At 41.4% G+C, this 19,676-nt stretch overlaps 2 protein-coding genes across 3 annotated transcripts in view; one reads left to right on the forward strand and one right to left on the reverse strand.

The window, feature by feature from the left end:
• The window catches only part of LOC116914917 (defensin alpha-like protein 1), a 1,365-nt gene extending 707 nt beyond the window's left edge, over nucleotides 1-658 (reverse strand). The window contains exon 1 of the mRNA XM_032919352.1: nucleotides 451-658. Coding sequence (XP_032775243.1) covers nucleotides 451-622 — 172 coding nt within the window. The 5' untranslated portion in view covers nucleotides 623-658. The remainder of the gene's footprint in view (nucleotides 1-450) is intronic.
• The window catches only part of LOC116914494 (defensin alpha-like protein 1), a 30,606-nt gene that overhangs the window by 7,084 nt on the left and 3,846 nt on the right, over nucleotides 1-19,676 (forward strand). Inside the window, exon 2 of one of the 2 annotated variants that reach the window (XM_032918807.1) lies at nucleotides 13,907-13,930. In XM_032918807.1, the coding sequence (XP_032774698.1) occupies nucleotides 13,907-13,930 (24 nt within the window). Of the gene's footprint in view, nucleotides 1-13,906; nucleotides 14,020-19,676 lie in introns of those variants that run through there. The other variant, XM_032918808.1, reaches the window with a different exon arrangement.

The following is a 19,676-nucleotide window of genomic DNA, read 5'->3' on the forward strand; positions in this document are numbered from 1 at the left end:
TCAACCCCAAACACATGGAGACAAGACATTTTAAAAAGTGTTAATCGCATAAAGGAATTGTCATCTACACCACATTCTATCACCATTTTTGGTTTTTCCTTACCTAACACCTTCATACACTGGCATTTGGGTACCAAATCTAATTTTTAAAGTAGAATGAATATTTCTTCCTATAACAAAATTATCAATCAGGTCTAAAAGAACTAATCAATATGTTTTATAATTTAAAGGTTTTCCACAGATAAATTGTTAGATCAAAAATCTTAAAAGGAAAAAAGTCAAGCCCAATGGTTTGACTCTCTGTTACCTCTATGAATAAGACAAGGAAGATGTGAAGGGACAAAGAGACAGCTACCTGAACCAGATTGTTCTTGACAGGATTCCAGGGCTAATCTACAACCCTCCATCAGGAGACTCCAAGCCTCCATCATTCTGTGCACCAGCACTCACCAGGCTTTTGAAGAGCAGAGGCTTCTGGGCCTTCAAAGGAGACAGACACATCCTGGTCCTCATCTGCTGGCTGCTCCTCAGTTTTAGTCTCTTCCTCTGCCTCTTGAATGGGATCAGCCTGGACCTGCAAGGCCAGCAGGACAAGGGCAGAGAGGAGGACAAGAGTCTTCATGGCTGGAAGTCACCTGGAGGATTGGTGAGCTGGAGACCAGTGTGTGGAGAGAGGAGGCAGCCTGCATTTATAGGGCAAAGATCGTGCCCCACACTTAGAGAAGGCGCTCACTGATGGCAACTGCTCCCAGCTGTTGCCCTCAGGATCCCTTTGATGTTCCTCTGTCCTCAAGGCTTCCATGCTGATGTTGCTCTGTGTTCAATGACACCCCTCCCCCCCAAACACACCCACTGATAATGATGAAGGGGCCTTGCTATCTTCCCCTGTTTCCCATCTGCTTGAGTTTTTACCTCTCAGTGGTCAGGAAAGAAAATAGCTGGGCGCTGCCTAATTTAATGAGCGCATGGAACAAATAGTTTTTGTGGTTAGAAGTTGGAGCCTGCTCTTCTCAGAAGCTGTGGACCCTGGAACAGTCCTTCACCAGGTGGACTGGACACTCAATTGTTTGCAAGTTTCATGGTATTAGCAATGGTCCTCATCAAGGCAAACTTTGTGAATCCCCTCCTTTGGGGCTGTTATACAGAAAAATAAGATGGCTTTATTATGCCCTCTAGTGAATTGAGTTCAAGTTTCTAGGATTTGTCAGAGTGAAGCTGTAGTGGGTTGTTCTGAAGAAGCCAAAGTCATGGAACACATCTGCCAAGAGTGAGCTCCAGGTGGCTCTTCACCTGTGAGACCCTCAAGCCATGGTGTGTTTCCCAGGTCTGAGATGTTGCAATGCTTTTACTTTTAGACAATGAAAACTGACCTACGGGAACAGACATCCACAATGTAGAGAGGCTCAGAAGCTGCTACCCAGTCTCAAGAAGTGCCGCCATGTCATACATGAACACTTTTCAGTCTGTGTTTATCCCATGTCTCTCACTACACACACAGCAAAAGGTCCAGAGCATCCTGATGTTTTCAGTCACTGTAAGGAGTCCCAGTGTCCCAGGTGCCAGCTCCTATTTACATGTTAATAAATACTACTCGTTGGATACAATGTTTTTACTTACAGCTCTGTGTAAAAGTAAGTGAAGCAGCAAGAATATTATTTACATACATATTGAACATATATATTGAACATACATATACCTTTATATATATTGAACATATATATCATTGTTTAATGGGACATGACCACTTGAATCTCTCTGTAGATATAGATCTCTGATTCAAGAAACACACCTTACATTTCAGACACATTATTGTCTTTTCTGATTATCACAGAGTTGGTCTCAAGAGCACTTACTAAAATTTGCATGGTCAAAAGGCTCCATGCCCATGTGAAGGTTTTTTATTTCTGTGTTTTCTCTTTCTGTCCTTCCTAACAGTGTTCAGTACAGAACTGGTCATGAAGGTCCAAAGCATGCAGAACCAGCACAATATGTCCATCCAGAAGAAAGGTCTTCTGAGGACAGCAATCAAGTTTTCTTTTACACCGTCATTTTTATTTTCTTACTGCTTTATGTACTCTTCTTTGTCTCGTCACCAACCCTGGTAACATCAGCTGTCTCACTTGGGGAAAGACACCTACTTGTGGACACCAAAGAAGGTGGAGACCAGAGTCCTCTGTCTGTGAACGTGCACCCAGTCATTTTCAGACTTTTTTTCATTAGGCCTTGGGGGAAAAACAGTTTTCTTTTTTTAACAATTATTTGCTTAATCCATGCTTATGAATACACTGCAGATGTGTTCAGAGACCAGCAGTGGGCATTGGATCCCCATAACAGATGATTGTAAGTCAGCATGTGATTCCTGGGAATTGAACTCAGGACCTCTGAAAGAGCAGCCAGTGTCCTTAACTCGTACTATAATATTTTTCCTATAGTCCTAGTCCCAATCTGATAGGTCAAATTGAGATTTCAGTATTAGTAGTACATTTTTCTCATAAGTTGCCAAGAGAAGTGCACAAGATGGCCAATTACTCTAGTACTGGATTTCCAGAATGCTATGATTGGCTATGTGGGTTCTAGAACTGAACCTGGGTCCTCTACAACACTATCAAGTGCTCTGAGTAAACCCTTCTACCCCACATTTTCTTTAATTCATCTTTAGCTGCCATTCATAAGTCTCAGATATATTCCATTTGTAGTAAGTGTTACAAATTTCTATAAATATTATTGTTTTTCTTTTCCAGTTTTATTTGCTCTTACAAACAACCTAGTATTTAATTTCCTTCAATGATATTTCTGAGTTTTCTTCCTTTAATTTAAATTTGTAAAACTCAAGCCTGTGTGTTTTAGTGGCATTAGAAAAATTCATACCACCTCCTGGGTTTGAGACAGAGTTATCTTTCTTACCCTCTCACTTCCACAACTGAGGAATTTCGACCTTCTCATGGAGGGTGTTCAGGATTTTTGGAGTCTAACATATGATATCACATGTGAATGCCCAACAAGACATTAGGAAACAGGGCTGTGGATGGAACAGGTGGATAAGAGACACGAAAGTGATATTGGAAAATGGAGTTCTTTGCAGTTCATTGCTAATACTCCTTTTACTAAATCTTGTCCAACCATCATCATATATTCAATCATGGTCTCCAAAGTATGGAGGTTGCCCTGAAATGGCTTCTGAAACCTTGGATCTTGCACAGAACCCACTTGTGCACATGGGAGTGTCTAGCTGTCTTCCTTCCTCACTGGGATTAAAACTCTGTGGGTGAGATGGGTCACAACTTGAGAACTTCTTTTTTCTCATGACCTCCTGCACTGGATATTTTACTCTAAGACAGGTGGAGTGATCACTGCTGCCCTTGTTTTGAGTCACAAGTTTGAACACAAAATTTCAAAGGATGAGACTCTCCTTAATAATTGAATCTATTTCTTTTGCACTGATCTTACATGTGTGTTATTTCTTGTGATAACTGGCAAAAAAAGAAACCCTTTTCTTAAGATGTATCTAGAGATTAATTGTTATTTATTGGTTGTCTCATATCAAATCCCAGAGTTGGGAATTAGCACAGGTAGAGACTGGGAGAAGTTGTAGAAAAACTGTCTGTCAACAGATGTCTTTCAACCTTGATCTCCTATCAGATTCTAGCAAGGAAAACAACTAATCCCAATAAATGAGAGGAGGTATCACTAGAAACGCAGACGTTAGGTTGGAAGATGGGGTAGTGGTAAAAACAGGAGATTTGGCCACAGCCCTGTTGCCTAACCTTTAGTGTCTCTGAGTCAGGCAATTAACCTCTTGCAAGTTCTGTTCCAAACCCACAACACATTGGTCAATAAGAGTGGCTACTTTATTGGATTATTGTGAAAACTTCAGATAGGAAGAGAAAGAAGACCTTAGCAATTAGTATGTAGAAGCTAATATAATGTGCTGTACATGCTATCTATGTGGAGAATGCTACCTGGCTTATCATGCATTTCAAAATGTCGTGGTTTCTATGAAGTTATGACACAAAGCTGCCCTGGCTCTACAATACATGAAAATTTACTCTTCTTACTTTACATAAGAAGTTATCAGGATCAATAACATTCAAATGTTTTCTCCAATAGCAAATGCTTGTATATGTTAAACTAATGGGGAATGTATCTCCTGGTTTCAAATACCTCAAGAACTTTATGGCCATGTTAAAGAGACATCACAGAAAATAGGCATTTTCCCAAACTAGGGTAAAAGGCATTCAATGTAAGGATAAATGAGACTTGGGAGAGCTGAGAACTGATATAGCCCCTTCCAGATATTAAAGATGATAGGAAGAAGAAAAATAGTAAATGTCTGACAGAGTAATGTGTGGGTATTTCTGACCAGAAGACTATGATATAAAGGTGGTTGATGGGAAGTGGGTGAGCTTCATATTGGACTGAGGAATGTCCTAAGACCATGGAGACAAATCTCCTTGTTTTAAAGATGCAGGTTTAGTCACTAGTGATGTCTGGTGAAATTCTAATTATGAAGTCAGTATGGGTCTTTTGGTTCCAGTCCCAATGCTCACACCTTTTCTCTGTGTTTCCATGCTCTCCTCAGAGGGTCCAGGGTCACAGTCAGAGGCTGTAGCATGGCCCTGTCTCAGAGTTGGCTGGAATGAGCCAGAGGCATGTGTTGTTCGTTTGATGTTCCTGTGGTCAATGGAATATTTGGAAAGATCTTGGTCATCTACAGGGTATTTTTTTTTCATGCAATCATAGATTGTTTACCGAAATTTCATGGATGTTCTCTGTAGTGATAAGTGATGGCCTCTGGCCCATGAGGTGGAGCATGTTGACAACACCATGGTGATGGAGAGGATGTGAGTTCAATAGAGACGTCTTCTGAGCACCGCAACCTACAGCGATTCTCAGTTCTTATACGACCTGGCCGTTCCTCAATGTTCGTCCAAGGCCAAATGAACTGTTTGAGATTCTACGGGATTAGGCTAAACTAGGGGAGTTTTTTTTGGACAAAAGGATGCTTTCTGTAACTAATCCTTGGGAAGTCTGTCTTTTAAAGGTTATCATTTACTTAAAATTTTATTTTTATATTTTATATTTATGTATTTTTATATTTTATATTTAATTACTAATTGTATGTATTGGGAGACTCATGTGCCACAGAACTCAGGTGGAACTCAGAGGGCAGCTAATGGCAATCTGCTTGCTGTTGCCACTGTGTGGTTCCTGGGACTTGAACTCAGGTCAGCCAGGTATGGTGACAGTGTGTCTCCCAATAAGCCCACTTGGCTCTTCCTTCTTGTATTTCAGTTATTAATTGGCTTTCTTTGTGCACGGTTTGTTGTTGTTGTTTTTGTTTTTATTGTTGTTTTGATATTTTATCTCTTGAGTAGCCATTCTCTGATTTTTACTCTATTTCTCATTACATGGACTCATTGATATTCCTTCTCATTCTCTGAATGAGACTGCTTCAGAAGAATATAAGACCTTATCATGTGAGAGATGCATTTGTGAATGTGCCATCTAAATTAGGAGAAAAAAAATAAGAGTGTAGACCAGGGCAGCAACATCATTTGAGTGTCTTCCTTTTATTTTTATCTGAAAACTGTGTTCATCTTTGCAGTTGCTACTATCTGAAGTCCGGGATTTCTTTAAGACAGTTTCATTTAAGTGTCTGACACTGTCATTCCAAAGACTCTTGGCTAAGCCTCACCGCATCAGGGTAAATGCCAAGTAACTTTCAGGTCTCAAGGTGAGAAGTAATTTTAATTTTTCTTCATTCTTGGTGCACTGAACTAGCAACATGTATCACCCCTTATATATAACCAAAAGACTTGAGTCAGTCCAGTGAACTGTAGGACTATTCCCACAAGGGCCTGACAAGTCTTGGCTATGCCTGGAGATGCACAGTCAGCATAAGGCATTGAATAAAGGAATCACAGTAACATCTAGGAATGAAACTGAGGAATCAATGGTGTTTGCCTAATTGGTTTCATGACAGTCAACAGCATGATCGACTGTCACAAGTACACTGTTCTGGAATATATCAAAATAAAAGCAAGATCACTGTTGCTTTTAAGCTCTGTGGGATATTTATATGTATTTTATGCCCGTGTCCATATAATGATAAACACTGGTGTTTCTCTACTTATTAGAAAAGAGGAAAAATCACTACATTCTACCAATTGGGAGAGGACTTCAATTTTTTAACATAGACTCAGAGATTGCAAATACAAAGAATAATTTAAAGGAAGAGAAAAATTTGATACGGTTGTTCATTGTTTCTTAATTCATGTCACCTAAAAGTAAAAAGTACATGATCTAATCCAAGAGCAACAGCACAGCACTGGATGGTCCCCAAGTGTGATGTATTCTGTCACAATGGCTTCTTCAGAACAACCCACTCTACCTTCACTCTGAAAACCTGTCTCTTGAACTCAATTCACTGGAGACATGGTAAGGTGATTTTAATTCCTTAGCCCCAAAAGAGAAGATTCATAATGTCTTCCTTCATGAGGGTATTTGATAATACCCAGAATCCTGTGCAGAATTGACTGTCAAGTCCACCTGAATTTATACTTGTTCCAGGGTCCACACTTCTGAGAAGGGCAGGCTCCTAGTTCCAAACACAAAGACGCTTTGTTCCATGAGATTATTGAATTAGGCAGTGTTTAGCCATTTTCTTTCTTGACCACTGAGAGGTAAATACTCAAGCAGATGGGAAACAGGGGAAGATAGCAAGGCCCCGTCATCATTATCAGTGGGGGATGGGTGTCACTGAGCACACAGAGCAACATCAGGATGGAAGCCTTGAGGACAGATGAACAGCAAAGGGATCCTGAGGACAACGGCCTCTCCCAGTCCCCATCAATGAGTGCCTTGTCTAAGTGAGGGGCCTGTCTGTGCCCCATTAATGCAGGCTGCCTCCTCACTCTCCATACAGCGATCTCAGGCTCAGCAGTCCTCCAGGTGACTCCTGGCCATGAAGACACTTCTCTTCCTCTCTGCCCTTGTCCTGCTGGCCTTCCAGGTCCAGGCTGATCCTATGCAAGAGGCAGATGAAGAGTAAAACGGAGTGGCAGCCAGAGAGAGGTCTCAGATGTGTCTGTCTCCTTTGGAGGCCCAGAAGGCTCTGTTTTTTAAGATGCAGATGAGTGCTGGTGTTGGAGGCTTGGAGTCTCCTGAGAGAGCATTGACAATGACCTCCAGAAACCTGTGGAGAGTAATATGGCTCACTTGGTAACTCTACTTTACTTCATTTTATTTCCTTTTCATAGTTGTAACAGTGAGGGTGAAGTACTCTCATTGAATTTCTTTCTCATAAGGCTTTCTTTATAAAAAAGTGTCTCCCATTACAAGAAATCCAATGTACTGAGTTGTTGAAAGCTACTTTGGTAGGAGGAAATTTACCCTTTTTTTGAATCAAATTAGACACAAGATGTAAAAGAACACAACCATCATCAAATGATCAAATGCCCATGCCTCTTATTTTAGATTCACCATTTCTTCCACTGCAGACTTGAACACATCCTCATAGATTACCTACTATTCCATTCTGCCTTTATTTTGTGTTGATTGAAAAAATCAGAAATTATAGAGCAAGACCCTTTTTTCTGTCCTTCCTGCCACATTTTTCTATACTCACTTCTAAATTTTATTTCCTTAAAAACTACTGTATCTAAATTTTATTTCCTAAAAACTGTTGAAGTTTCAATGAAACAGGTCTGCATTATGCCTCTGGTTTCTAAGCTATGGGTTATTTTTGGCTCTATGGAAACACCTTTTAGCAATATTAGAGAAAGTCAGAGAGAGAATAAGTAGCATGAGAAGCAGGGCATCCCACACTAGGATATGCACATTATCTGCAGTGTTTCCAGTCATATGAGACAAAATATGTTCTCTATAAAGAAATCTTCTTCATATACAGGAAGTGGGCGTGTCCAATGGCTGCAGTGTGCTCTACAAGGTACACTTCAGTGAGTTACCTTATAGCTTTGGAGAGCTGAATGCAGCTTGGAAGAGATAACCAGGATACATAGGAAATCAGACAGTTCTCCTTACAGCCTGATTCTCTTGTAATGCTACAGGGTGCTAAGAGTCAGACTCTAAATCATCACAAACTCCTTAAGGGAAAACCATGTAGGGATAAAAGGACAGCAGTGGTGGCGACCTTGTAGATTGCAGCTTCCAGTAGCACAGATGGTGTGGGTTCCCAACAGACATTCTTATGGATGGGACATTCATTCAGTAGGGATAGGACCATGCTGTTACAATTGAATATGCCCATCACACTGTGAGGAAGAAAGAAGGCTAGAAGCATATTACATGGTAGTTGTTATAGCAACCATGACAGATACCAACTCCACAGAATGAGCCAGTAAGGAAAGTCTAACTCTAATGAGTATAACCCTTTCAGCTTCAAATATTACAGAATATTGATTAGTGGATTGCAAGCATGATAGCCTGCTTCCACATTCCTTCGGGACACTTCAGTCTTTAAATTTGTCCTTTGTGAAATACACTTAATAATTAAGTCAAATGTGGGCCATCCTTCTGAAATGTAATTATCTAACGGCATAGATTCTCAGTTTCCAGGAACAGATAGAATAACTCCAGAAAATGTCAATCAGCAAACACATGACACAATCACATTGATCAACCTCCCTACTAATGTTCTCCAAGGCCTGTCCACTATCTCACAAAGATAACAGCCTCTCTTGTCTTTGTCTCCAGAGAGATTATTCCAGCATCTCTCCCTGATGCAATTCTTCTCCCTTGATACAATAAGCTCATGTAGTATTCCTTCTCTCTTTTGTAGTTTAGGGTAAAATTTTCTTGTAAAATGCAAGAGTTCATTCTTTTTAAATTGACCTATTCTAGTGGTAAAATTCTAGGTGTATAATGGTAATTTATCATTCATGTATGAGCACACTATGAAGTGATTAAGTTGGGGAATTAGCATATCTGTCACCTCAATTACTTATAATTTTGTTATGGTGAAACACTAAAATTCTACTGTACTGTTTTGTAATACATGATCCGTTATTATTCACAACCATGCTCTTATGTAATAGTCCACCATAACTCATTGCTCCTATGTAAATGTAATTCTGTACCCACTGATCAACCTCCTCCCAGCATCCCTTGCCCTTTCCAGTCTCTAGTAGCAAGTATTCTATTCTCAGCTGCCATTACATTGCTCTTTATCTTGGCTATGTGAGAACATGTTGTCCTTCACTTGTGTGTCTGGAGCTTACACAGCAAGTATCCTCCAGTGCCATCTCAGCTATTGAAAATTCCACATTTTTATGGTTGAGTGGTATTCCAATATGTACAAACACACGCACACACACACACACACACACACACACACACACACACACACACAGAGAGAGAGAGAGAGAGAGAGAGAGAGAGAGAGAGAGAGAGAGTGTATGGGTTTACACATTCTCTTTTTCCACTTACTTGGCAATAATGTACACTGAACAGAGATACAATACACAAAGTTATTACTCCAGCATAAAGAGTTTATTTCTATTTGAAAGTTTGGTTTTCTGAACTCTTTCTATGACCAGAAACAGCATATAAGGGATTAAGAGATCATATTTTTTCTGTGCTTTACCAACCTTCCGTTGCTACTCAAGGTTCCCCAGATCATTTAAGACACTTGCAGGTTAGAGGATAAGATTCTCCAGTTTAATGTGGCCCAGATGTTCACCTTCCCAACTTTTTAATACTTGTCCTCTTAGGTGACAATGACCCTCTCCTCACACTCTTCAGCCCTCCAGCCAATGACCACATGCATAACACATGCCCTTTGCTAAATTCTCCCATGTTTGGATATTAATCTAAAACTTCAAGAGTGTACCCTATCTTTCTGCCTTCCTGCCCTCTCAGGTGGATGACCCTGCTTCTTTGATAGCATCTCTCAATAAAGCTGTCCTTAACAGTCAGCTGGGACCTCTGATGCCCAGTGTGTACCCAGCACAGCTGTACCCAGTTCTTACAAGTCCGATGTTCTGTGTTAGGAATCATCATACTTTCCACCTGTGTTCATTTGTAGTGTTAGATTCACAGTTCAAGAACTACCCCCGACTCAGAATTTTCACTCAAATTCTTGAGAACCATAAGAGATTATAAAAACTGGTTGGTTCAAGAAATAAAAGGGTTGCCCTGGCTTTTCTTTATCTCTCCTTTTCTGATGGCTCTCATATGATGGCAGAGAAGGTTTCATAGTTTGAAAATCCTAGACAAAAGCATTTGCTAGTTTTTCTCCTGTTCAAGCACACCAAGGACAGAGACACGAACCTTACATTGGTTGCACACTAATCCTACATTCCCATTGCAGAAATCTTAATAAATAATTAAAAATAAGTTGTTCATCAATATATCCAAAATAGAACAGGACTTTATATCACATTTTTAGGATGTGTTTTCTGGGTCATTCTTGAGATAGTAGGTGAAAAGATGAAGTTTCACTTCATCAACCTTTGACAAAACAAAGGTTGATATTCAAAATAATACACACAAGTTCCAACTTCTCTCATTGTGTATGTACATAAACGTGCTCTGCTCTCCTGCTGTTGTATATCATTACAAGTAGGAATGGATTTCAAACAGCATACACATGCACATGGGTTCTAACTCATATTTAATATTTGAACATTCGTCAGTGCCATGGGCAGAGAAATGAGTGGCTCTCTGGGATTTGAAGACATTAGTGCAAACAAACTTTCCAGCATGGTTAGCAAGTTGGTGCTGGTGTCAGGAGGGAGATTGTGATGGGCTGAGCGCTGAGACCAGGTGTGCAGAGTACAACCGCCCATCCTGGTTCAGAGGGAAGCATCGTCATCCACCTGTCTGAAGCAGAGTGGGTTTTGACAATGGATACTTGTAAATACAATAAACCAAAACATTTTCCCAAAGAAGCTGCACATAAATAGTTCTGGTCTACCACTATAAGAGGCCTTTTTCCCAAGACTCAAAGTTCCCGAAAGTATGCCTGATGAGTTCCGATGTGTCTTACTCCATTTTGTCTTGTGTAACAGGACAACACATACCAAGTCATATAATCATGTTATACACAGCAGATGATACCAAATCCTACAGTTTTGGGGAGCTATGAAGTCTCAGATAAAAGTGTCAAAAGATTTACTCTTTGGTGATAACCCATTTCCTGGTTTATACAGGACATTTTCAGAAAATATCAGCACCTGGTAAAAGGAAAAAAATGGTTCTCTTAGACTCTTTAATAAAAGAACTACTCTATCCCTGGGGGCTCTGCCCTTGACCCCAATACCCTGCCAAAAGAATGCATTGTCAATGATAACCTTTGGGGGGGAAATATATATATATATATATATATATATATATATATATAAAACATTGGAGACTCCATTAGAAAATGCCCATTCTCACTGAAGAACTAATGGACAATCTCACCATACAGCAAATGTTCACACTCTCCTGAATGGCTTAACTAGTTCCAACAGTTGTAACTTAGGTCCTAGGCAGGTTCACTAAGAACTAGTTTTCAAATGCTTCTTTACATGTTCATTGAATGTATATTCTAGTATTCTCCACAAAACATAAGCTTCATTTGTAGGCCACACATTACCTGTGTACTCTCTCATACTCTCTGAAACCAGTGATTAAGCCTCAACCTCCTTGGAGTGAACAGCGATGGAAAAATGGATGTTATCCAGTTCTACACAAGATAAATAAGAAGTCCTTGTGTGAATTCCTTTTTTGCCCCATCCTTTCCAATTTCCTAACTGCCCTTGCACCACAGGTGTTTGTGGTATCCAATAGAAATTAACCACAAAAAATTAAGACATCACAAATGACCCTTAAATAGGGGAAGTCTGTTCCAAGATGTTTAAGCTGCTCTCGTATCCCCAGGTCTGGAAAGAAGATTGCTGTCCTTCTTGCTCTGCTCTCCCTGCATACCCAAAGAGTCTGTAAGTAATGAAAATAATTTTCAAACTATGGATATGTCACTGAGGCCTAGCTGCAAAGGACTCCCTAAAGGCAAGACTGCTCTGGAGGAGCCCACATCAACAGACCCCCTTCCTGGGTTCTTCTGCCTGGGCCTCTGGAATCTGGGAAGGATACCAGAAAGGGAAACTCACAAAACTTTTCCCAAAACAGAAATGTCTTCCTGGTCATTCCAGTAGGGATATTAATATGATCTTTAAACTGTCTTTCTATTTTAAGAAATATCTTTTGGTATTGCTTGGCTTTGGCTACTGACTCGCACATATTGTCTATATATTTTGGGTTTTAGTTTCTTTTCAGATGTATGCTTTGCTAAAACTTCCACCATGTTCTATTTGTCACCTCACCCCAGTGCTTATTTCTTCTCCTAAGCAGAGGCTGCAGAGCCCAGTGCAGTCGCACAACCCCACTTTCCCACCTGCCTTCTTCCCTGAACCTTTGGTGTCATGCAATATGTCACTGTCCAGACCCAGTTCTGTGTTTCCTTCTAGTAGTTTTATGCTTTTACATCTCATGTCCAGGTCTTTAATCCATTTTACTTGAGGTATGTTCCAGTTGTGCATGAAACAGTTGTGCTGTATGCTTCAGTACTTACTGTCTTAATTGCTATTCATACTTGTGTAGGAGTAGAAAGAATAGTAGTCCTCCTTAGACCAATTCTTTGCCTAGAGTCACAGGAGTTCATTTTGACCATAGTTTGATAAGTTTGATAAGGTCAATGTGGTCAACAAGCATTGACTCTCTACATCATCAGGATTCAGGTGTCACCCCTGAGCCAACACCTTCAGATAGCAAATAACAATACATCTTTAGAGACATGGAGGTCCTTAGACTTAATGTATGAAAATGCTGTTTCTTTTCTTCTTTTTTTCACATTAAAAAGTAAATACTCATTCTAGTGTAAACACAAAATCCAAGAAGTTACAGGAAAAAATAGCAGGGTCTTTCTCTTCCTTGCCACCTTAAACCAAAGACAGCCACCAGACACATGGACCAAGGCTTATCAGGATGGAAGCTGTGGTAACAAAAATATCAAGAAGACGCTGAGGACAAATCCCTTTCCTTATCAATGTAGACACTTTCTAACTGCAGGGCCTATCTCAGAATCTTCCTTTAACATACACCCCCATATACATAGACAGACACACAGACAGACAGACAGACACACACAGACACACAGACACACACACACACACACACACACACACACAGATCTATACACACTCACCGTTCCTGATGTCTTTTTCATCCCTTAGGAAACCCACAGCCATGAGGACGCTCACTCTGCTCACCACCCTTCTCCTGCTGGCCCTCCACACCCAGGCAGAATCTCCCCAAGGAAAGAAGCACTGAGGAGGCTCTAGATCAGGAGCAGCTGGTCATGGAGGACCAGGATATTTCCATATCCTTGGGAGGGGATAAAGGCACTGCTCTCCAAGATGCAGGTGAGAGACATCATCATACTAGAGATATGGAGGAGAGAAGGGGGAGAGATAAGTTCTGAAATTGGGTCACTGGGAGACTTTATTATTTCTTTATTTTTCTCATTTAACATCAAGAGCTAAATAGATCAATTTCTTTTTGTGAAAATTCGTTTATATCACAAGGTTTAATAAATCAAGTCTTTGTGACTGGTTGTTTTTTCTAGATCTAAATAGTTAGACTTTGTCTATTTTATTGTGTTTATTATATGTTTAAAAATTTAGTAATGTCAGGAGCACATAAAATATCAAAATTAAGACAAACAGCATTAGTTTTAGTTTTGTGCTTACCATGTATATTTATTCATATTGATCATGATTGCTCATGTTGCTGTCACTATTACTCAAGGCAGCAATCACACTTCACCCAGCACATATATTGCCTAAGATTCTTCCGCCCTGCCGACTGAGGCACTAAGTATTTCCTATGATGTCTATTTCCCCAGATGTGAAGTCAGGCGTGACCTGCTATTGCAGACGCCTCAGATGTCAATTTGGGGAACGACTGGCTGGGTCCTGCCGTTCTGGTGGCATCACCTACCCCCTCTGCTGCCGCTGAGCACTAAGAAGAAGAAGAAGAATGTATTTTCATATAACTAGAGATTTTTAAAGAGATTGTTATTTGTCCCACGTTGTGTCCTTGAGTTTTCTCTTCCATAACATCCAAATAAAGTCCTTACAAGTTCTCAGTCTGTGTGCTTGATTATTGTCTCCAAGCAACACATTGAGAACCAAGTACCAGAATGATAGAAAGAAATTCTCGGCATGGATCTATAGGAGTGTCAAGGATATCACACATTCTTCTGATGGATAATAAGAAAGGTCAATGCTGTTGTTGGCATCCTAATTTCTCCTCTCATAACTCCACCCCATTTAGGTCAGTGGCACTCTCAAAGCCATTGGCCATGTGGGAAGTAGACAGCATGGGTATCTTCATTTTTACATTGTCACAATGGCCTAACTTTTCAATGAAACCCATCTCTCACTCTAAATGTTAGGATTTGACATGTAGGGCAGGTCAAGATCATTTATGTGCCCATGAAGCCCTAAGTTTGTCAGCTCTACAGACACAACTGCAAGTAGCATTAAGCAGCAAAGGCACTAAATAGGAAGTGTGATGGTTTATATATGCTCGGCCAAGGGCATGGCACTTTTAGGAGGTTTGGCCTTGTTGGAGTAGGTGTGTCAGTGTGGGTGTGGGCTTTAAGAACCTCTACCTGCCTGGAAGTCAGTGTTCTGTTAGCAGCCTTCAAACGAAGCTGCAGAACTCTGAGCTCATCCTCTACCATGCCTGCTTTGGTATTGCCATGTTCCTTCCTTGATAACGGACTGAACCTCTGAAGCTGTAAGCCAGACCCAATCAAATGTTGCCCTTATGAGACTTGCCTTGGTCATGGTATCTGTTCACAGCAGTAAAAGTATAAGACAAGAAGAAAGCAGGAAGTTCCACCCAGTTATACTCATCAGCAGAGTATCTGTGCATATGTGGAGAAGCAGGATTTGATATAGGTAGGCCTTCATTTAAACACACACACACACACACACACACACAGAGAGAGAGAGAGAGAGAGAGAGAGAGAGAGAGAGAGAGAGAGAGAGAGAGAGAGAGAGAGAGAGATGTGCTCAGGGTTTCATCTATGCCTTAAGATATACAGGTGTAGGTATCTCAAGATCTTAAGGTACCTTAATCTGCACCTCTCAATTGGTGCTAAGCTGTTGAAAAATGTGACTGTCATTTAAATGACTACATACCCTGTGACACACAGAGATACAGCAGGAAGGATCAGGTCCCAGAGAACAGTGTCCTCAGTCACTACACAAGATACAGGTGCCTGAACCAAACCTAGTGGCCTGCAGAAGGAACGAAAGATCCTGAGCCCCCAGTTCTTAGCAAATTTAAGTGGCATATGTGAGGATGTTTCCAAGTTTATTCCTCAGCCCCCTAAGTCATGTGAAGATACTAGCTTAACTCTAGTAAAATTAGAGGAGACTCCCAAGCTTTCCAAACTCCAGAAGTGCTAACAAGGGTCTGTGTTAGCTTTTGTGAACTCACATTCTCATTGATGCCCAGAAGATCCCTTCATTATAGATTCCAGCCTCTTTTCTGGGAAAAGGAACCTTTAGGGCAGCCAAGATTTGATCAGTTTTCTGTCCACTTCTCTACGGAAATTTTCTGAACACTGACTCTTGACAGAGGCTTGGAAAGATGGGGTGAAGAGAAAGACAGATCAGAGAAGCATGGCCCTCAGGACTGAGTGTCATCTTCTAGGCCCTGGGATGCAGGTGCCTTCTCCTAGGAAGCAGGAGAGATGGCTTATCTTGTTTGTTAATGGTCACTTAAAAGTGGTTACAGAACAATGAACCCCTTGAATTAGTGTTAGATTTTAGTGTTTTTATATTTGTAAGGGGAAGGGAAGGACATGGAAATATGGACGGGCCACACAAAGTTCCCTCATTCTCCCTGAACACTTTGGTGTTCTTCTACTCTGGGATTTCTACTCAAAGCCCCCCAGAGTGGGGAGACCCTCACTCAAGTCTGGGGATGACACGACCCCCCAAGAACTCTTGGAAGACCGTCCTTGCTGTAATTTACATGAGGTTTATTGAGAGGAACAAGTGCACTGGGGTCAAGACTTTTATCCCACGCAGGGGCAGAGGAGTTTGACCACGAGTGGCTGGGAGAGGAGGTATTTAAAGGAAGAAACCACAACTCAAGTGGTAATAAGGGAGCCATTGGAAAGTGTCGAGAATACCAGTGAAAAAATCACAAGGAGGAGCATCCTGTTTCTCAAGATTCTTTAACTTTATGGTCCATCAGTTCCTGGGAGAAGCTTCCTGCTTTTCAAGATTGTTCTCTAAGATTTTAATCTAATTTTAAGGTCAGCTAGTTCCTGGGAGAGAGTTGCTGAACCAGCCGATATAATTTCCCATTCTATGGTCCTAGGAGAAGCTTCCTGTAAGATACAATCCAGGGCCTAACCGGTTTTTTCTTCTTCTACTCCGAACCTTTGTCTAGGGGTCAGGGAGGCAACCTTAAAACTTCTATCTTTCATTCCCCACTTCTTCTAGTGGCTAGTTCTAATCATAGAACTAAATTTCAGTATCTTTATAATATTGATTCTTTTGTCCTCCCAAAGCATGATATTGTTGGCATAACATCAAAATCTGAACAGCATTCACTCTTTCTCTAATGAAGGTAACTAGTTTATTTAACACACATGGACCTTTAGTCAGAAGCAGAAGCAAAATTAAGAAGGGTCCCATAAGGGAAAATATCAGAGTTGTCATCCAAGGAGATCTACTAAACCAGCTCTCGAACCATCCCTGATGCGCTTCTCTGTCTCTCTGTCTTTTGTCTAACCTTTCTCTAAGTTTACCCATGGAGTCTTTAATTACTCCTGAATGGTCTACATAGAAGCAACAATCTTTCTTTAGTGTAGTACACAGACCTCTTTCTTTAAGGTATATCAGGTCTAATCTTCTCTTATTCTGAAGGACTATCCCTGAGAGGGAGGTTAGGGATTCTTGGACTCTTTTTATATCTAAGTCAATGGCAGTTCTGAATTCTCCATAAGCCTTGTGTTGCAGGGCAATAGCTGATGTCCTTGTAGCTGCCCTTGCAGTACCTAAACTCTTTAGTATTAGAATTCCAATCTGTACACTATCTGAACCTACACACAAAGGTCATGACTGCCTTTTAGAACTTCTAAACTTATACAGATTGTGATCACTGAGGCACAGTCCCAAGAAGTGTTAGGAGTACTAACATATGCAATGTTACATCATTTGCAATAAAAATCAAGCCTACACCCACACCTATGATTGGGGGACCTATCTCGATGGAACCCAGGGCAAACATGAAATTCCTTTTTTTAAAGCACACTCCTCAAGTGAGCATTATAGCAACCTCCCAGTCATGTATCTGATGTATTCACTTATCTGATGTGCAAGTCTAGGGAGCTTTTTGAAGATCTGAGTGTCCCTCTAGGTCCCAGCTCTCAGCCCCAACAGCTAGTATGTGGCTGGTGAGGATTGAGACTTGACTGCTGTCAGGGTGGTCAGCAGCACTAGGTACGGATGGTTCTTTCCAGCAAGACTTGAGTTTCTGGGCTCAGTGTCATTGTATGTAGCTGAGTCTCCGACTTGGAACTGATGAGATGTCTCAGGGGTCCCTGGGGCATAGGCTGCTACCAGTTGTGACCAGATTTCTTTCTGTATCACCCGTAGGTCTTTCAGCCTAGCATACAAATCATTATTACTATGACATGTTGTTTAATAACATAATCTAATACAGACAAAGGAGCTGAGGCCCCATATAAGATCTCAAAGGGGTAAGGCTGAATTTGGAAGGGATATTTCTTGCTCTGAAGAGAGCAAGAGGGAAGGAGTGCCACCTAGTCTGCGCCAGTCTCCATCGTCAATTTGGTCAGGGTCTCTCTTAGAGTTTTATTTATTTACTCTACCTGTCCTGAATTTTGAGGTCTGTAATGTAGTGTAATTTCCAGTCGACCTCTAAATACTAGGCCATACCCTGGCTTACCTTGGCAATTAAAGTAGTGCTGTTGTCTGACCAGATTACCTTGGGTACTCCAGACCTGGGGAAGATTTCTTCCAGTATCTTCTTGATGAGTACCAAGGCCATTTCTTGCTTGATGAGGAAAGCTTCTATCTATTCCTGAAAAGGTATCTACAAGCACTAGGAGACACGTGACCATATTTTCCTGGTTTTATCTCAGTGAAGTTCACTTCGACTTCCCACTAAACTCTCTAGGTCTCTTTGCCCTGTTCGCTTGCTAAGCATTCACTTGCTGACATACCTATACTTTTTTAATGCCTCTCTGACTAAAATCTTAGTCTATTACATATACCTTAACTACTTGGACAAGTTTCTTATCTCCTAAATGAGTCCATTTGTGTATTTGGCAAAGTGAGTCTTTTGTTTGTTTTCTGGGGAGTGTAGCTTTTTCTAAAGTGTGCCATTGTCCTTCCTCTTCTAAGCAATGTGGGCCTTTTCTTCTGTTGTGCATTCTAATTGAGGCCATTCTTTAGTCCGATCCCAGTTCCCAGTGACTGTCTCTTGCAGGCCTGCAACCAGGATAGGCTGCTGTATAGCCATTTCTCAAGCCACTTGATCTGCTTTGATATTGCCCCATGCCACTGAACCTCTTCCCTCCTGATGTCCTGGGCAATGAATAATACTCACAGTTGCTGGCTTCATCAGGGCATCCAAGAGATGGCAAAGGCATCTGTGCTGATGTGCTGGGGGGTAGAGGTTCAGCCATCCCAGTTGACATTTGTGTTGTCCACCATGGCAGCACCCACTCATCTCTGACCTTCATGAAGAGAAGTGTTCCTGTCTACAAACAAGGTAGCCTCGGCTTTCAGTAGGGGTAGATTGGTCAGTTGAAGAGGTCTTTCCTCCACCCATGGGCTTCTTCCAGTACTTGACACTTGTGCTGTGGTGGCTCCAGGTCAGGATTGGGCAGCAAGGTGACCAGATTGCCCCGCAACTGGTGGAGAATCTAGTCCATGTCAGCTGACCAGTGGTCCCATCCTCTGGGACATTCCATTCAAAGGCAAAACATCAGTCACTCTACCACAGTTTAAGTTCTGGATTGGGTGATAATTGTTAGTGCCCGGCTGGCAGGAGTGGTGTTTTCCAGGCAGAACAGCACTAAGCAACACATCTCCCAGCATTAGGTACTGGTACAATGAGACAGGTCTTAAGCTCCACATACACAGTCTACAGATATGCATACACATGGCCTCGCCCAGCCATTTCAGCCCACACAAGCTATTTTGGAGAGCAAATTTCTCATGAGCTAGGGATAGGGGCAGTCAGGGATGACCATGAACTAGTGGGTTACCTGGCCCATGCCAAGGTCCACTGTTCTTTGGGTAGTCCATAAGTATTGTTTGTTGCTGGTAGCCCCCTGTACCCAAAGTCTTTGATGGACATTGGCCCACTGGGGCATAGGAGCACAGAGTGTTGGGTTCCTGAATCCATAAAACACTGATTGGGCTTCCCCTCTATCCTGGGGCAGTCCCTGACCCAGTGCCCCTTTTCCTTACAATAGGCACACTGATCTTTAGCCAGGAATTCTCTTCTGTTGCCAGGTACTATCTTCTTAGTCTCTCTAACTACTGTGGCCAGTATAAGTTTTTATACTGTCTTTTGTCTCTCTTTAGCTCTTTAGCTTCTCTTCTTTATGTCTC

The sequence above is a fragment of the Rattus rattus genome, chromosome 13 (genome assembly GCF_011064425.1).
Source record: "Rattus rattus isolate New Zealand chromosome 13, Rrattus_CSIRO_v1, whole genome shotgun sequence".
Classification (NCBI taxonomy): domain Eukaryota; kingdom Metazoa; phylum Chordata; class Mammalia; order Rodentia; family Muridae; genus Rattus; species Rattus rattus.